Here is an 18,685-nt window from a genome sequence, read left to right on the forward strand (position 1 = left end):
CTACATGCACATCACACACATACACCTCTGCTACATGTGATCACACACACAGCTCTAATGCATGGACGTCACACATACAGCTCTGCTACATGTACGTCACACATACAGCTCTGCTACATGTACGTCACACATACAGCTCGGCTACATGTATGCCACACAGACACCTCTCTGCTACATGCACGTGACAGATACAGCTCTGCTAAACGCACATCACATAGACACAGCTCTGCTATATGCACATCACACACATCTCTGCTACATCCAAGTCATACATACAGATCTGCTACATGTATGTCATACAGACATAGCTCTGCTACATGCACATCATACACATGCAGAGCAGTTGCAGTCAGTCAACTACATACATTTCACACACATGCAGCTCTGCTACATTCAGCTCAAACACACACAGCTCTGCTATGTGCAAGTCACACCCACACGCACAGCTTTGCTATATGCATGTCACACCTACACACACACCTCTGCTACATGCATGTCACACACATGCGTTTTCTCCATGCATGTCACATACATAGGTCTTCTACATGCATGTCACACACACAAGTCTGCTACATGCACGTCACACAGCTGTGCTACATAAATTCTTCATCCCATATAATAGGGATCACAACCAACACAGCAAAGTCCTGCACACACTGATCACCCCCTGGCCATGTAACTCACTCACAGACAGGTGGTCGTTAGTATTTTGATTAATTTGTCTGGCAGAAACTTTCCTTATTAAGCCTTTATCAGATCATGTTCATCTGTGCTGCGAATCACTCACATTATGTTTCACTGTTCGATGATCTCTCTTCACTTTCATGAAATTCCAATTATTTTTATGCCTTTTGCAAGACATTGGACTAATTCATCTTCAGAAAGGTCTCTCTTCCTCCCCATATTGCATCAGAACTGTGACTTGCTTTATAATGTGGAACATTCTTTTTTAGCAATTTTCCTTTTAACCAAGATCACCGGGCAGTCTAGTTAACATACTGGTCTGAGACTGAGAACACATCTACAAGGAGATGACAAAAAACAAGCCCTTTATTCTAAAACCTAGATGCTGATTTTACTGAAATCCTATTAATATTTACCTTCCATAATACTTTATAACAGTGTGTAGCGGTATTATTTGGGCACCACATGGTGGTATTTCTTCGGGCGTCCAGGGAGGAAACAAGACATCTGATTTCTGCTGTTTTGTGCTTTGCAGTTGCGGCTGTCATACTGATCAATGTGCGTGCAAGTGAGTATTATACATCATAACGGTCGCCTATCAATACTCTTATGTACTGTATATTCTGTGATCGCTATTGCTGCGGCTCATCCAGTACGCTCTGCTCCCCCCATCACCCAGAAATGACCTGCATGGAAAAATTTGAAAAGTCTTAGGTAGGTGTCACACGGACAAGAAAATTGTGCAAGATTTGTGCGTTGCGAGGTGCAGACATTTTGCTCAAATATGAACCCCCTCCTTTTGAATGGAGTTAAACACATAAGCGATGTTTTCCCACATGGTTCCACTATGCGATGCTATGCGAGAAAGAAATTGCGGCATGATCTATTTTGCTACGTTATCTCGCATCGCAGCCCCATAGTCCTGAATGGGGCCGACAGCAGCGCCAACCCCATTGAAAGCAATGGGAAAAAGTCTGCGATCCTCTACCATGGCTGTCACTGCTGCGCCTGAGGATACCTTCATCCCTGAAGTGATGCAAGGCTGTTTACACATGGTAGGGAATGCAAAATTCACGGCCCCATTTTGCGCTCACCTCGTTCCTGCACACTAGTGTTTTTCTCGTGCGTTTTTTTTTTCACACGATATCGCTGCTTTTTTTAAACGTGACTGTCAATAAGACTTTCTAATGTTAAAAACACAATGCAAGTTTGTGCTTTGTGATTTTTGTGCGATGCGTTTTAGCATTAAAAAATTCTATTGACAATCGCGTTAAAAAAAACCGCAGCGATATCGCGTGAAAAAAAACGTGCAAAAAAAGCGCTAGTGTGCAGGGGCCTTTAGGGTGATCACACAAATCTAAAACAAGTTTGGACACAGGACACAATAATTTCTGGAGTTTTCAGGAACCTGTAAAACAAAAAAGCAGACATAATATTTTACTCTCTGAGCCAAAACATGAGAGCTACAACTGAGCCTCTGTATCTTAATCACTGAGCCACAATATTATCAGTGACCCACCATATCTTACTCATTGAGCCTCTATGTAACACTGAGTCACTATATAGCCACTGCACCACCTCATTGACCTCTGGCCACTCTCACACATCCGTTTTTTACATCGATTACTGTGGCGTTTTGCACGCCGCGGTAATTGTGGTATAACGCTCCCATCATTTTCAATAGGGCCTCGCAGACATGCTCTCAATTTTTGAGCGCCGTCTGCTCTTTTTTTACAGCGTTTAGTGCACCTCATCAATGATGGGGTGCGCTAAATCCCTCTGTTGGAGACAGGAACATGCGGCCGAAAACTATTACATTTGCAGCGTTTTGCCGGCCGCGGGTGTTACAGTGGCCCAACTGAATAACTTTATAAACACCAAGTCATCTCACATTCAGTAAGTCACTACCGCTGATCAGAGGCGTAAGTGTGTGGCCCCAATGCCAAATCTGTAACGGGGCCCCCAATTATAATACTTTATTCATAGTACTGGGCTGCCTATATGGAGGAAATATGTTATGGGCCCCCTAAGGCTCCTGGGCCCGGGTGCAACTGCATCCCCGGCATCCCTTATAGATATGCCCCTACACTGAGTCACTATATCTTATTCACTGAGACACTATGTCACCCACTTGGTTCCCAGAAGGTCCTGCCATATCTGACGGCTCTCACATCCTGATTACTATATATGCCTTCATGTGCATTCACCCCTCCCCCACTAACATTATTATAATTTTGCAGAGCCGTGCCCTGAGAACCAGAAATACTCCCGTTGCAGTGGGAAAAAAGAATGCCAAATGAACTGTACCTTAACACCTAAACCGTGCACCAAGGAATGTGTACCAGGATGTGTCTGTGTGGACGGCTACGTGCTTCTGAGTGATCAAGATAGGAGATGCATCCCTCGTGAGGAGTGTCCTAAACAATAGAAGGCCCGGACCCCGCAGCCATCGGGGCAGCCATATTTGTAACTTCCTTCTTCTATTATCACTATCTGTGGCCGCATCCTGTATTTCTGTCACCTGACAATAAAAGAGTCACAATCATGTTCTGTGTTGTCTTCTGTACCCAGGACTGTGTTTACAGATGGGGCTGCCCTAGGCAGGGTCAGAATACGCCCCATTTAAGGTGGTATTTACGGGGGCCACTATTGCACCCGAGAGCCTCTGGGTTTACACTGTGATTTACTGCATGACCGGCCTTCCATCCCAATGTTCCATCTGAATCCTTGAAAACAGCATTTACATCTAAGGAATAGTAGTGGGTAAGAGTTGGGGATCAGCTTGTGTTCATGATTGCTATATTAAGGTGACCAGATGTCCGTATTTAGGTGGGACAGTCCCGCTTTGGGTCCCCAGCGAAACAGGCATTTGTCCCACTTTCCCGTAACATCTGGTCACCATTAAAGTGATTACCAACTAGGGTGTCGCAGCTCCCCAGCCGGAAATCACTCTGCAGCGCCATGGGCTGCATGCACACACTGATGGCAGTGTGTGCATCCTAGATCTTCCTCCTCACCTCACCTCTTTGGTTCTGCAAGAGAGGAGAGGAGAGGGGAGGAGGTGATACTTTCGGCACACACGACCGGGTCAGATTCTGCATGCAGGAGCCTGCAGCGGAATTCAGCTCTGACTCTGGCCAACGACCCTTCGTAACTATGCTTTCTGTATTGCAGATGACTGCAGACGCTCGCTGTCGGTCATGCGAAGTACAATTTTTTTTTTTAAATGTTTATTTTTCCCAAGCTGTCAGTAGGCTATGATGCAGGCACCTGTGGCATATCCGGAATGCCAATTATAAATGGGCTGCAGGTCGGATGACTTCCATCGGTGCACAGCCCGCACAAAAATAAAACATGATCCACTTCGCAATCGCTATCCTCTCATGTGAGCAGACATGCAAATGTTCTATTTTTTCAGTACTCATGGGTGACAATCACGGATTCCATAATTAAATTCTGGTCGTGTGCAGGCACCATAAGGGTGAAACAGGAAAATGTACTTTTATTGCAGTTCCAAGCAAATAAAGCAATGTCCAAAATAGTTCAATTACTGTACAACAGAATCCAGAGCTTGGTGACTGGAAACACCACTTATTTGATCTTCTTTTCACCTATGTATATTTCATTATTTCATTCTTAGAGACATTTTCACTGTTGCTCCTCCCCATTGTGGGCACCTCGCTACTGCTTTCATATGGTTGTAAAGGAGCATGCATGGTGATCATTCGCTGTATGAGCATAGAGGGCGCCTGGACTCCGTTCTGCTCATGTGCCTACTGATGAAGATGCAGCCAGTTGTTCCACAGGGTTCTCCTCACTCTGCTCGCACTGAGCTTTGGGGACTCAGTAATTTAAGAACTCCAGCTCTAATGCAAGTATGAGAGCACTCTATCTGATTTTTGGTACCAGGGTGGCACCAATACATCACCAGCTCTATGGGCATGCTCAGTTTTATCAATGGTAAGCCCCCAGATTATCAGAAAGAGTAAACAACTGGGTATTACCGGCAAGAGTAGACAGTTGTCTCCACCTTATTCTGCAGGGTGAATCTCTAAATCCAAAAATTCCTCAGTCATTTTTATCTGGTTCCCTATGAACATTGACCTGTATTTACCCAATATGTTGCCTAGAGCTTCAGCTGGAAATGGCCTATACAGCCAATTTTGGACTGGGGTGCCCAGGACCCACCGGTAAAATTTTTAATTGTTGGGGTTCATTGAACAGCGACATGCAAATATTATGTGATCTCCATTTGCAACTTCCTCTCTGTATGCAAATTCCCAGCCACCATATACTCCATACACATCAAGGAAAGGTGGCTGCATTTGTGTGCATTTGGTTTGCGTGGGACCTTACCCTCAAGAAGGTTCCATGTGGTCCTGAGGTTCTGCAGTGGCGAGGACCTGCTGGATCTTATAGTTCATTATGGAGGCAGAAGGGATGATGAGAATGTGAAGATGAAGGGACATAGTAACATGACATGTTAGGCCAAAGAAAGATCTACGTCCAACAAGTTCAGCCTATTACTTCCCCAACTATTATCCCCCCATCCTTGCCCGCATGTTGATCCAGAGGAAGGCAAAAAAAAAAAAACCAACAAGGTAAAAGCCAATTTTCCTCAATTAAGGGGAAACAAATTCCTTCCTGATTCCAATCTGGCTATCTGAATATTTCCCGGATCACCTTGTGAAGTAATCAGTGATTTTAACCCTCATATTAAGCACCAATATAGCATATATAGATTTAACATACACATGCGTATTTGCTGTGTACTGCATATTTTACGCACATGGAAACTATGTACATAATAGGTGGGGAACATATGCCCGTGTGAATGAGACCTAAGGAATATAAAATATCAGGGGCACAAGTCTCAAGACACATGCTTTGCTCATCCCCTCTAATAGAACACCTTCCTCTTTCTTAATTTCTCTACACTCTCCCCATCCTGCCACTACCCCAAGTGCCCCGGCCCAGTGATAGTGTCCCCACTCAGTAATAATTCTCTTATAGCGCTCACAAGAAATAATGTGCCTCCGAACCCCCTACAAACTAATAGCGAGCCCCTCTGTGCCCCCCAATAAATAATATCCCCCCTCTGTGTCCCATCTTACTCTTCACTTGTCGATAGTAGAACCTGCTCTGATGGGCCGCCTACGTATCTTCATTCGTCCTCCTTATCCTGCTCTCTGGCTCTTCTTAGGGCGCTGGACAGCAGGAGACGGGGGAGGATGGGGCTGCTTTCACATCTGCAGTGGGGGTTATGGTTTTTTGCTCAGTTATGGGAGCAGGAAAGGGGAATCCCCAGGATGCAGAGATGGAGGTACCAGCACAGATATGAAACCACATTAACTGAGAATACGAGACTGCCCAGACGTGTGCCGGACTGTATGAGGATCGGCTTCCACTAATAAGAAGCACAGTTACATTTTCATTGGCTACCCAAGCAATCACAGCCCAAATGGCAGAACCAGTTCTGCCCAGTAGACTTGCCAACTCTCTGGGGAGTGCAGGAAGACTTTCCTCTTTCCTGGAGCCTCCATGATGTTCCCGGAGAGTTGGCGAGGATGTAGGCAATGCAGAGCTGCAGATTTATGTAGTCTGTAAATATAAGAGCGTTATTTACCCTGGGAGCATAAATCAGTTTACAGTCTCCAACACGGCTGAAGCCACTAACTAGCTTTATGAGTTTTGGCCTGATATTAACACTGCCATTGTCTGCAAGTTACATAGTAAATACCAGCTGACATGACATAACCAGGAACTAAATGGAGATTTACTGCCAGGAAGAAGTCCAACCTGCCCATACCCACAGTGCCCTATATAATCCTGCACATCCCTGCACCAGTAGAAGACCCATCCGCTACATCACACAGGTAGCTCACCTACAGCCTCTCTGACCCAGACAGATAATCACTGCACAGTATCTTGTATCCGTCACTTGTCATACTAGAGAGTTCTGATACATTGTAACAACACTGTATGTGTCAGGATCAGGACAGATCTCCATCACTGACAGCAAGCAGAGGTCTCACAAATGCCAAATCTTCTAGTTAAATTCTGTCTTTTTCAGGACGAAGGTGAAACCCCAGAACTGACCATGAGACCGGTCTCTGTGCTGCTGCTGCTGTCGCTGAGTGAGTATTTCTTCCTGTTTAGAGCGGATTCCCACTTTTCAGAACATTTCAGGTTTAATCTACAGAAAGTTTTTAATTTACATTTTTATATTCATTTTTAGATATTTTATGTTGTTTTCTCCGTTTACCTGCAAACATAGATTTTGAGTTCTATTTTGGATCAGAGAGGCTTCACCCTACCCCGCTGTCATGTGACCTCTAAGCTGTATCTCCCTGTGTCATCTAATCAATGTAATAATATATATTTATATTTATATATATATATATATATATATATATATATATATACTGGGTGATATTATTCCGGTGATTTAAATAAGCAGATTCCCACTTTTTGGAACATTTTTAGTTCTTTCTACAGACAGTTCTTGATTAACATTTTTTGTATTGATTTCAGATATTTTATGTTGTTTTCTCCGTTTACCTACAAAGATACATGTAGAGTTCTATATGGTGTCAGAGCGTCTGCTCCCCGCTGTCATGTGACCTCCGAGCCGTATTCTCTCTGTGTCCTCTAATCAGTGTACTTGTGATTTGGCTCCGTGTCCCATCACTGAGGCTGCTGGATCCATCTTACATATGGCGGTTCTGTTGCATGGTTGGCTGCTATTTCTGCTAAAGGTGGAAGAAACACCGCAGCCCTGCAAATAGACGTGTGAAGGACATTCTTAGTATCGCCCCCTGTAGTACAGCATGGGAATAGTGATAAAATGTATTTTCTTAAGCAAGGGACGGACTTTGGGGTGGGCAACCTGTATGATCACATAGCCCCCTGCTGAAGGTGAAGCTATAGGTGACCCGGCACCCACGGCTTGTGCCCACTACAGATCTCACTATTTCCCATCTAGTTGTGATAGTTATATATTATATATCACTTTTATTACTGCAGGTTACTGATTGCAGGGAGATGTTATTTCATCACCATACACCGTGTTCTAATTATTACGCCATTTCTCTTTTCCCAGAGCGGACAGCAGGTGCAGGGATAGTTGTATCTTCAGTAGTTTGGTTACATTGTGGATGCTATTAGAAGTAGAAGGGCTGATAATAGTGAAACTGTGATGGATTAGTTGTATCTTGTAATGAACACAATATGCCTTGTTCCAACTTATGCTGAATTCACTTTTTGAACACATAATGACATTTATATCATTTCCATCATAAATCTGTTATTTGCTGCATGCAGGGATGATTTTACAATATAAGGGCTCCTTCACACAACAGTTTTTATGTTCAGTTTTTTTGTGAGCCAAAACCAGTAGTGGGTCCAAAATATGGAAGACCTGCAAATCTTTCCATTATACCTTCTCTCCACTCCTGGTTTTGGCTCACAAAAAACTGAACAGAAAAACCGTCGTGTGAATAAGCCCTAAGACCCCCTTAAAACCAAGAGGTTGTGTTTCCATATCAAGTCGCATAGTGATATATGAGATCTTCGTTGATATGATTTTAACAACTCTCTCATCCATTGAACTTGTAAGTACATGTACACAAAGGTTTTAGAAGGTTTTACGTTTTTCTAGTTTTTATTGATATTTACAGTTTATTCTCTCACATTTAAATGAAAGCAGAGAACAAATAAACACGTTAAGATGAATAATAATAATCTTTATTTGTATAGCGCCAACTTATTCTGCAGCGCTTTAGATGAATAAAAAAATAATGGATTAACTCCAGATTTTTGACTTCTCCCAGTCGCCCCTCTAGCTGATAGAACAGGCTTACACAATCAAGGATTTCTTTCTACAGTTACAATCAGATATTGTTCAGAAGTTTCTTCCCCACATTGTTGTAGAAGTTCCCACAAATGTGCTGCACTTGTAGGTTACTTTACTTTCACCCTTCTGTCCAGTTTATCCCAAACAAGCTCAATGGGTTAAGTCTGAAAACTGTGCCGGCCATTCCATTCTTTGAAGCTTACCGGCGTCTTCTTGTCTCCAGAAGTATTTATGACATGACCTAGAAGTATGTTTTGGATCATTGCCTTGCTGTAACATGAACCCCTGACCAACTAGCTGTACACCAGAGGGTATTGCATGGGGTATAAATTGCTGTGGTAGCCATTTTTCTTCAATGTACAAGTTACCAACTCTGGAACCAGCAAAAGAGCCCGAGACCATCACACTTCTTCTCCATGTCTTCAGTTGGTGTCAGACCAACCATCCTTTCACACACTCAATAGTGTACAAAAACCCTACATGATGTACCAAAGATGGCAAATTTTTATTCATTAGTCTATGAGTGTCATGTGAGTGGCAACATGGCTTCCTTTGGCAAATTGGTACTGAAAATTATGTGCGCAAGACCGGTGCGCAGAATATGCTGTGCTCAGTGTTTGTGTGAGCCTGGCTTTACTCAGACTGTACTTGTCAAACCTGCCGATTAAAGTCTTTGCTTCACAGTTAAAATGTATCCTTTTCTATTTTTTGCTGCATTCAGCTGTGCTTGAAGCTTTTGTGCTGTGAGGCGCCGATTACACAAACTGTTGACTCTCAAAAAATTGTTTTATACTGGTGTTTGGTCTGCCAGTCCTCTTCCTCCAGTTTCCAAGTTCCATTTGATGGTGTAGGGGGTCAAACAGACCGTTCAGCTGATGCTGTCTGCTTCCAAATTAGTCTTAGATATGAGTACTCATTGACGACTTAGATGGATGACCACACGGTATGTGGTTAGCCAAAGAAGAAGTGAGTTTATTTGCAAAGTACAGAACTTTATAGAAACAGAAATGCTTGCTTAAGATCTAATCACTGTGCATGTCCGAAGCTGCTGGACATCTGGAGATTATAATGAACAATATTTCTTTCAAAGACGTCTCCTACATAAACAATATATCAACGATCGGTGACAGTTGTATCAAAGCAAAATATGTCCTCGGATAAGATTCTCAGAACATGTACAGAGAACAGGACGACATGTGAAAGTACGGATAAGATAAGATTCAGGGTCATATAGTGGGAAGAAGACAGATAAAGTAAAATTGAAAGCAGAGAAATTAAACGTATTTTTCTTATTTCATTTGAGACAGGGGAAAATCTAGAATTAACCCCTCACAATGGTATAGGAAACTGTATTAACTGCCACTGTGGCTTTCTTGGTAATTTCTCTGTAGGACAGACCTGCACTACTAAGGGTTATAACTGTCTGTGTTTTCTTTGGATAATTACTTTTTTCTTGCTATTATGGTAGCAATGTCCTCAATGCTAATGAGCAAATCTGTCCAAATCCTGCCCTAGAGGGGGTAATGAAGAATGTTCCAAACTGGTTAAATAGAATCAGAGGGTTTAAAAGCCGTCTACAAAATGTGAGACAGCTGTAGGAATAGTTTGCATCCAATTTCAAACCATAATTTACTTTCTTTTTTTGATGCGTTCCCAGAAAAGAAAAGCTTTGGTCATAATTAGAGATGAGCGAACGTACTCGGATAGGCACTACTCGTGCCTATCCGAGTACCTCCCCGCTCGTGCTGAAAGGTTCGGGAGCTGCCGCTGCTGACAGGTGAGTCGCAGCGGGGAGCGGGGCAGAGCGGGCGGGAGAGAAGGAGAGAAAGATCTCCCCTCCGTTCCTCCCCGCTCTCCCCTGCAGCTCCGCGCTCCGTGCCGGCACCCGAACCTTTCAGCACGAGCGGGGAGGTACTCGGATAAGGCACATTACTCGGACGAGTAGTGCCTATCCGAGTACGTTCGCTCATCTCTAGTCATAATCATAAAGCCATTGACAGCCAAGTAGTCAATGGCTTTTTTAGCAGCATGGAATGGTTTATTGTTTTGCCTTAAAATAATTTTATTTTGGAGGGCACTGTTCTTCTTTTTATATCAGGGCAGAAAATACTCAGGTAGCAACTCCACATATAATTCTGGGTTCATTTTGACATCCCCAAGGACCCTAAAAGAACCTGCCATCTTGCTTCCCAATATTCACATCGAAAACATCACTCCTTGCTGACATCTCAGTCCTGTAGGAACAGGGTCACCATTCAGCAGCCATCCAGATCTCCATCTATAAGAACTATTCAGTGGAGCACGCATTCATCAGTGAATAAAACTGGTTGAAGATCCATCTTCATGTATTTCTGAGCCGCCTGCAAACACTGCTCTTTGTGAGGTTTGGTTAGTGGTGGCCGAACTACAACTTTGTGACAACTGCCAGCCTCTGAAGGATTCTACATTGAGAGGTTTGTGACGCTCCAGAGACACCGTCACCTTCACATACCTCTTTGCTGCATATCAGCGGCATTTTTACAGCTGTCTTTTTTAATAAGACTAGTATTTATTAGGAAATTATAGTACCAGTGTTTCTGCTGGCACAATGCACCACTTACTAATATAATATAGTGAACGGAATTGGAGTTGTAAGCACACGGCTGCTGGTTTAGGACCTGTGATGACGTCACCATCATTGTGCCTCTAAGGTGTTTGATAGATAATAGATAGCTCTGCTATATGCATGTCACACACACAGCTCTGCTACATGCACATCACACACAGAGCTCTGCTACATGCATATCACACACCAAGCTCACCTACATGCACATTATACACATACACCTCTGCTACATGTGCATCATGCATACAGCTTTGTTAAATGCACATCATACATACAGCTCTGCTACATGTACGCCACACACACAGCTCTGTTACATGCACATGACAGACACAACTCAGCTACACACACATCACATAGACGCAGCTCTACTACACGCACATCACATAGACACAGCTCTGCTACATGCACATCACACACACACACATCTCTGTAACAATAACATGCATGTCACACATACAGATCTGCTACATGTATGTCCCACAGACATAGCTCTGCTACATGCATGTCACAGACACACACATAGCTCTGCTACATGCACTTCCTACACACAAATCAGATGCATACACTCAGCTACATACATCTCACACACATAAAGCTCTGTTACATGTGCATTACACACAGCTCTGTTACATGCACGTCACACTTACAACTTTGCTACATGCCCGTCACACATACAGCTCTGCTACATGCCCGTCACACATACAGCTCAGCTACATGTACGCCACACACACACACACACACATCTCTGCTACATGCACGTGACAGACACTGTTCTGTACATGCACACCACACACACATCTCTGCTACATGCATGTCAGACATACAGATCTGCTGCATGTATGTCACACAGACATAACTCTACTACTTGCACATCACAGACAGACACTCAACTCTGCTACATGCACATCATGCATATGCAGATCTGCTACATGCGTGTCACACCCACACGCACAGCTCTGCTACATGCATGTGACACCCACACACAACTCTGCTCCATGCACGTCACACACACGTGCATTTTCTACATACATGTCACATACACTGGTCTGCTACATGCACATGTCACACACACACACAGTGCTGCTACATGCACATCACACACACATGCGTCTTCTACATGCATGTGACACACATGCATCTTCTACATGCATGTCACACACAGGTCTGCTATATGCACATCACACAGCTATGCTACATAAATTCTTCATCCCATACAACAGGGATGAAGAATTTAAATCACAACCAGCACACAAGAACCCTGCACACACTGATCACCCCCTAGTCATGTGATTCCAGACTCCTCCCACCCAGGTGACTGAACAGATGACGGTGACATCATCACAGGGCCTGTAAACACATGGCTGCTGTCAGGCTCTGCTTGTTTTATGACCTGTAATGATGTCACCGTCATGTGATCAAGGGCGGAGCATGTAGCTCACTCACAGATAGGTGGTCGTTAGGATTTTGATTGTATTCATCTGTGCTGTGAGTCACTCACATTATGTTTCACTGTTCGATGATCTCCCGTCAGTTTTATGAAATTTCAAGACATTGGACTAATTCATCTTCAGAAAGGTCTCTCTTCCTCCCCATATTGCATCAGAACTGTGACTTGCTTAATAATGTGGAACATTCTTTTTCAGTAACTTTCCTTTTAACCAAGATCACCGGGCAGTCTAGTTAACATACTGGTCTGAGACTGAGAACACATCTACAAGGAGATGAGAAAAAACAAGCCCTTTATTTTACAACCTAGATGTTCATTTTACTGAAATCCTATAAATATTTACCTTCCATAATACTTTATAACAGTGTGTAGCGGTATTATTTGGGCACCACATGGCGGTATTTCTTCAGGCGTCCAGGGAGGAAACAAGACATCTGATTCAGCTGATTTGTGCTTTGCAGGTGCCGCCATCATACTGAAAAATGCACTTTCAGAGCCGCCACCAACTACTGCGACAACAACCCCTGGTGAGTATTATGCATCATAACAGTCGCCTATCAATACTCTTATGTACTGTATATTCTGTGATCGCTATTGCTGCGGCTCATCCCAGTACGCTCTGCTCCCCCCATCACCCAGAAATTACCTGCATGGAAAAGTTAGAAAAGTCTTAGGTAGGCGTCACACAAGCGAGAAAATTGTGCAAGATTTGTGCGTTGCGAGACGCAGACATCTGCGCAAATATGAACCCCATTCTTTTGAATGGGATCATACACGTGAGTGATGGTTTCCCACATGGCTCCACTATGCGATAAACAAATCGCGGCAGGTTATATCTTGCTGCGTTATCTCGCATAGTCCTCAACGGTCCCCACGCAGCAGCACCAACCCCATTGAAAGCAATGGGAGAGACTCTGCGATCCTCTACCATGGCTGTCACCGCCATGCCGGAGGATCCCTCCATCCCTGAAGTGATGCGAGGCTGTTTTCAGATGGTGGGGAGTGTGAAATTTATGGCCCCATATTGCGCTCACCCATGTGAAGTTAGCTTTAGGGCCCCTGCACACTTGTGTTTTTCTCCTACGTTTTTTTTTTCCACGCACGTTTTTTTAATGTGACCGCCAATAAGACTTTCTAATGTTAAAAATGCATCGCAAGTTTGTGCTTTACAATTTTTGTGCGATGTGTTTTTAACATTAGAAAGTCCCATTGACAGAAGCGTTAACAAAAACACAGCGATAACGCGTGAAAAAAAAAAAAAAAACGTGCAAGAAAAACGCTAGTGTGCAGGAGCCTTTAGGGTGACCACACAAATCTAAAACAAGTTTGGACACGGGACATAATAAATTCTGGAGTTTTCAGGAACCTGTAAAACTAAAAAGCAGAAATAATATTTTACTCTCTGAGTCAAAACATGAGAGCTACAACTGAGCCTCCGTATCTTACTCACTGAGCAACGATATTAGTAATGACCCACCATATCTTACTCATTGAGCCTCTATGTAACACTGAGTCACTATATAGCCACTGCACCACCTCATCGACCTCTGGACACTTTTTACACATCCGTTTGTTACATCGATTACTGTGGCGTTTTGCACGCCGCGGTATTCGTGATATAACGCTCCCATCCTTTTCAATGGGGCCTCGCAGACATGCTCTCAATTTTTGAGCGCTGTCTACTCTTTTTTTACAGCGTTTAGTGCACCTCATCAATGATTGGGTGCGCTAAATCCCTCTTTTGGAGACAGGAACATGCGGCTGAAAACTATTACATTTGCAGCGTTTTGCCGGCCGCGGGTGTTACAGTGGCCCAACTGAATAACTTTATAAACACCAAGTCATCTCACATTCAGTAAGTCACTACCGCTGATCAGAGGCGTAAGTGTGTGGCCCCAATGCCAAATCTGTAACGGGGCCCCCAATTATAATACTTTATTTATAGTACTGGGCTGCCTATATGGAGGAAATATGTTATGGGCCCCCTAAGGCTCCTGGGCCCGGGTGCAACTGCATCCCCAGCATCCCTTATAGATATGCCCCTACACTGAGTCACTATATCTTACTTACTGAGCCACTATGTCATCTACATGGTTCCCAGAAGGTCCTGCCCTCCCTGAGGGCTCTCACATCCAGATTATTGTCTATGTCTCCTTGTGTATTCACCCCTCCCCCACTAACATTATTATAATTTTGCAGAGCCGTGCCCTGAGAACCAGAAATACTCCCGTTGCAGTGGGAAAAAGGAATGCCAAGAGGACTGTACCTTAACACCTAAAATGTGCACCAAGGAATGCGTACCAGGATGTATCTGTGTGGACGACTACGTGCTTCTGAGTGATCAAGATAGGAGATGCATCCCTCGTGAGGAGTGTTCTAAACAATAGAAGGCCCGGACCCCGCAGCCATCGGGGCGGCCATAATTGTAACCTCCTCCTTCTCTTATCTCTATCTGTGGCCGCATTCTGTATTTCTGTCACCTGACAATAAAAGAGTCACAATCATCTTCTGTGTTGTCTTCTGTACCCAGGACTGTATTTACAGATGGGGCTGCCCTAGGCAGGGTCAGAATACGCCCCATTTAAGGTGGTATTTACGGGGGCCACTATTGCACCCGAGAGCCTCTGGGTTTACACTGTGATTTACTGTATGACCGGCCTTCCATCCTAATGTTCCATCTGAATCCTTGAAAACAGCATTTACATCCAAGGAATAGTAGTGGGTAAGAGTTGGGGATCAGCTTATGTTCATGATTGCTATATTAAGGTGACCAGATGTCCGTATTTAGGTGGGACAGTCCCGCTTTAGGTCCCCAGCGAAACAGGCATTTGTCCCACTTTCCAGTAACATCTGGTCACCATTAAAGTGATTACCAACTAGGGTGTCGCAGCTCCCCAGATGGAAATCACTCTGCAGCGCCATGGGCTGCATGCACACACTGATGGCAGTGTGTGCATACTAGATCTTCCTCCTCACCTCACCTCTTTGGTTCTGCAAGAGAGGAGAGGGGAGGAGGTGATACTTTCGGCACACACGACCGGGTCAGATTCTGCATGCAGGAGCCTGCAGCGGAATTCAGCTCTGACTCTGGCCAACGACCCTGCATAACTATGCTTTCTGTATTGCAGATGACTGCAGGCGCTCGCTGTCGGTCATGCGAAGTACAATTTTTTTTTTAAATGTTTATTTTTCCCTAGCTGTCAGTAGGCTATGATGCAGGCACCTGTGGCCTATCCGCAATGCCAATTATAAATGGGCTGCAGGTCGGATGACTTCCATCGGTGCAAAGCCCGCACAAAAATAAAACATGATCCACTTCGCAATCGCTATCCTCTCATGTGAGCAGACATGCAAATGTTCTATTTTTTCAGTACTCATGGGTGACAATCACGGATTCCATAACTAAATTCTGGTCGTGTGCAGGCACCCTAAGGGTGAAACAGGAAAATGTACTTTTATTGCAGTTCCAAGCAAATAAAGCAATGTCCAAAATAGTTCAATTACTGTACAACAGAATCCAGAGCTTGGTGACTGGAAACACCACTTTTTCCTACAAGATTGAGACAATGAGGACCCTTGAAGTGGGCTTGCAGGCTTGAGTATCTTGGCCAAAATACAAACTAATACCTCGTAAATTCTAAGGTTATTCCATCCAGCTATGTATGCTGGTTTGCAGGCGAGTGTTTTGAACGTTAGTCAGTGTGTTATGCCTGTCCATGAGTTATGTTCGCTGTTCTGAGTTCGCCTTCGGGCGAGTTTTGTGTCCAGTTTGTAGTTTTGCAGTTCACGTGCCAGTAAGTCCCTGCAGACTGTTCATGTCCTAGCTTGGCGGTAAAATAACCAAAAATGCGATACCTGATAAGATGCAGAGCAGGCACGATAGCCACTAAGCAGGCACGATCGCCATAAGACCGGCACAATGGCCGTAAGACCGGCACAATGGCCGTAGGACCTAACAATATGCAGCAAGCCAGACCAGATAGTGTAGTTTCTGATGGACGCGGTGTGGCCTTGCTGTTGGGCCCGTCAGCTTATGCGTCCTGGCCAAAATGCTAACTAATTTTATTAGTGTGTATCAATATTTCCTTTATGCAGTTTGCTATAGACTTCTGCGGGAGCCCATGATGTTAGCCAGTGCGGCTCACTGTTGAGATATGGGGCAACCCACTGCCATTTCAGTGTGAGTTGTAATCCTGTATTGTGGGACGCACCCATCTATTGGCTGGCTTCTGTGGTATCGTTCACATTGCAGATTTAGTTGCATGCAGTCGCTCCTCCCCAATCTGGGCTGGGTTGAGGGGGTGGCTGCATATAAGTGTACAGTGGACAGTTCAGCTCCTCTGGTTTATAGTCTGGCTTGCTGCATATTGTTAGGGTCTACGGCCATTGTGCCGACCTTATGGCAATCGTGCCTGCTTAGTGGCTATCGTGCCTGCTCTGCACATTATCAGGTATAGCATTTTTGGCTCTTTTCCAGTGAAATATGTTTTTGTGTCCCGCTCACCTCTGTGATTTTAATTTAGTAGTCACAGAAGAACCCTAAAATAATCTTTATTGATATATGTTAAAAACGTTGGGCTTAGAAAAATCCACAATTAGTGAAGACAAGACGTACCCAAACAGACCAGACACGTGTGCTCTTCCTTAGCACAGTATTACCAAAAGGTGGTTCAAATGATGATTGCAGATGTACGTTATATCAGAAACGTTTTTTTTCTGTAAGAACCTCCCACAAAGAATAAATAAAAATAGGAGATTGGAGGGTCTCCAGTATCTAAATTGGAACCGAGGAAATTTATCGGATATTGACTGTCATGATTCAGTACTGGTATAATATATTACAGTCTAATACTTATTCCCCCTCTAGGTTAATTAACTGGATAGACTACCTACACTCCTGATATATATTTATTTAGAGCATATTCCATACCTTATGTGCAAGATACGGAATATGCTCTAAATAAATATATATCAGAATTGAGCATTACCCTCCACTGCACTCTGAAACATCTACCCAGTCTCAATATATGAGACTTGGAAAGCAACTATTTGGACGCTAAAACATATGTCCATTATCATTTAGTCACTTACGGCTCTATTTAGGTGGGGAGACATGTATCAGATCTCCACCCTAATATCTAGGAGTGGGTGTCAATACACCAGACCCCCCCCTGCTCATTTTTGAAACCTCTGACCACCTGGTTCTTGAAAAGTTGTAGGTCCAACTGAAATGCATTGAACCACAATTATCTTGTTTGGAAACTATACTCTCCATTTATCTTTACCAGTAGATCTCTATTCATGGGGACCACTGCCCATTCTACTATATTGACATTTATCCTGCGGAATATGTTGGCGCTATACAAATAAAGATTATTATTATTATTATTATTATTACATGGACATCAATAAATGTTAGGGCATAACCTGTTTGCCTACATAGGCGAATTTGCTTCATAGGAGTGGAGGTAGTCTATCCAGTTAATTAACCTAGAGGTGGAATAAGTATTAGACTGTAATATATTATACCAGTACTGAATCATGACAGTAAATATCCCATAAATTTCCTAGGTTCGAATTTAGATACTGAAGACCCTCCAATCTCCTATTTTTATTTATTCTTTGTGGGAGGTTCTTACAGAAAAAATCAGCTTCTGATATAACGTACATCTGCAATCATCATTTGAACCACCTTTTCGTAATACTGTGCTAAGGAAGAGCACACGTGTCTGGTCTGTTTGGGTACGTCTTGTCTTCACTAATTGTGGATTTTTCTAAGCCCAATGTTTTTAACATATATCAATAAAGATTATTTTAGGGTTTTTCTGTGACTAGGGCTTTATAAAGTAGTTCCCTCTGCCACTGTGATTTTAATTTACCTTACAGTGAGATAGTGTAGGTTCTGACGGACGCGGTGTGGCCTTGCTGTTCAGCCCATCAGCTTATGCGCCTTGGCCAAAATGCTAACCAACACCTGCATTTTATTAGTGTGTGCCAATATTTCCTTTATGCAGTTTGCTACAGACTTCTGGGGGAGCCCAAGATGTCAGCCACTGTGGCCCACTGTGAGATATGGGGCAACCCACTGCCATGT

At 43.7% G+C, this 18,685-nt stretch overlaps 2 protein-coding genes across 3 annotated transcripts in view; both read left to right on the forward strand.

The window, feature by feature from the left end:
• The window catches only part of LOC136631958 (venom serine protease inhibitor-like), a 125,293-nt gene extending 122,064 nt beyond the window's left edge, over nucleotides 1-3,229 (forward strand). The window contains exons 3-4 of one of the 2 annotated variants that reach the window (XM_066606479.1): nucleotides 1,220-1,252; nucleotides 2,925-3,229. In XM_066606479.1, the coding sequence (XP_066462576.1) occupies nucleotides 1,220-1,252; nucleotides 2,925-3,112 (221 nt within the window). In that variant the 3' untranslated portion in view covers nucleotides 3,113-3,229. The remainder of the gene's footprint in view (nucleotides 1-1,219; nucleotides 1,253-2,924) is intronic. The other variant, XM_066606480.1, reaches the window with a different exon arrangement.
• Nucleotides 1-18,685, forward strand: part of LOC136631961 (short-chain collagen C4-like) — a 471,326-nt gene that overhangs the window by 3,961 nt on the left and 448,680 nt on the right. The window contains exon 2 of the mRNA XM_066606484.1: nucleotides 6,758-6,821. Within this exon, the coding sequence (XP_066462581.1) occupies nucleotides 6,785-6,821 (37 nt within the window). The 5' untranslated portion in view covers nucleotides 6,758-6,784. The remainder of the gene's footprint in view (nucleotides 1-6,757; nucleotides 6,822-18,685) is intronic.

Source organism: Eleutherodactylus coqui, chromosome 6, assembly GCF_035609145.1.
Source record: "Eleutherodactylus coqui strain aEleCoq1 chromosome 6, aEleCoq1.hap1, whole genome shotgun sequence".
Classification (NCBI taxonomy): Eukaryota; Metazoa; Chordata; class Amphibia; order Anura; family Eleutherodactylidae; genus Eleutherodactylus; species Eleutherodactylus coqui.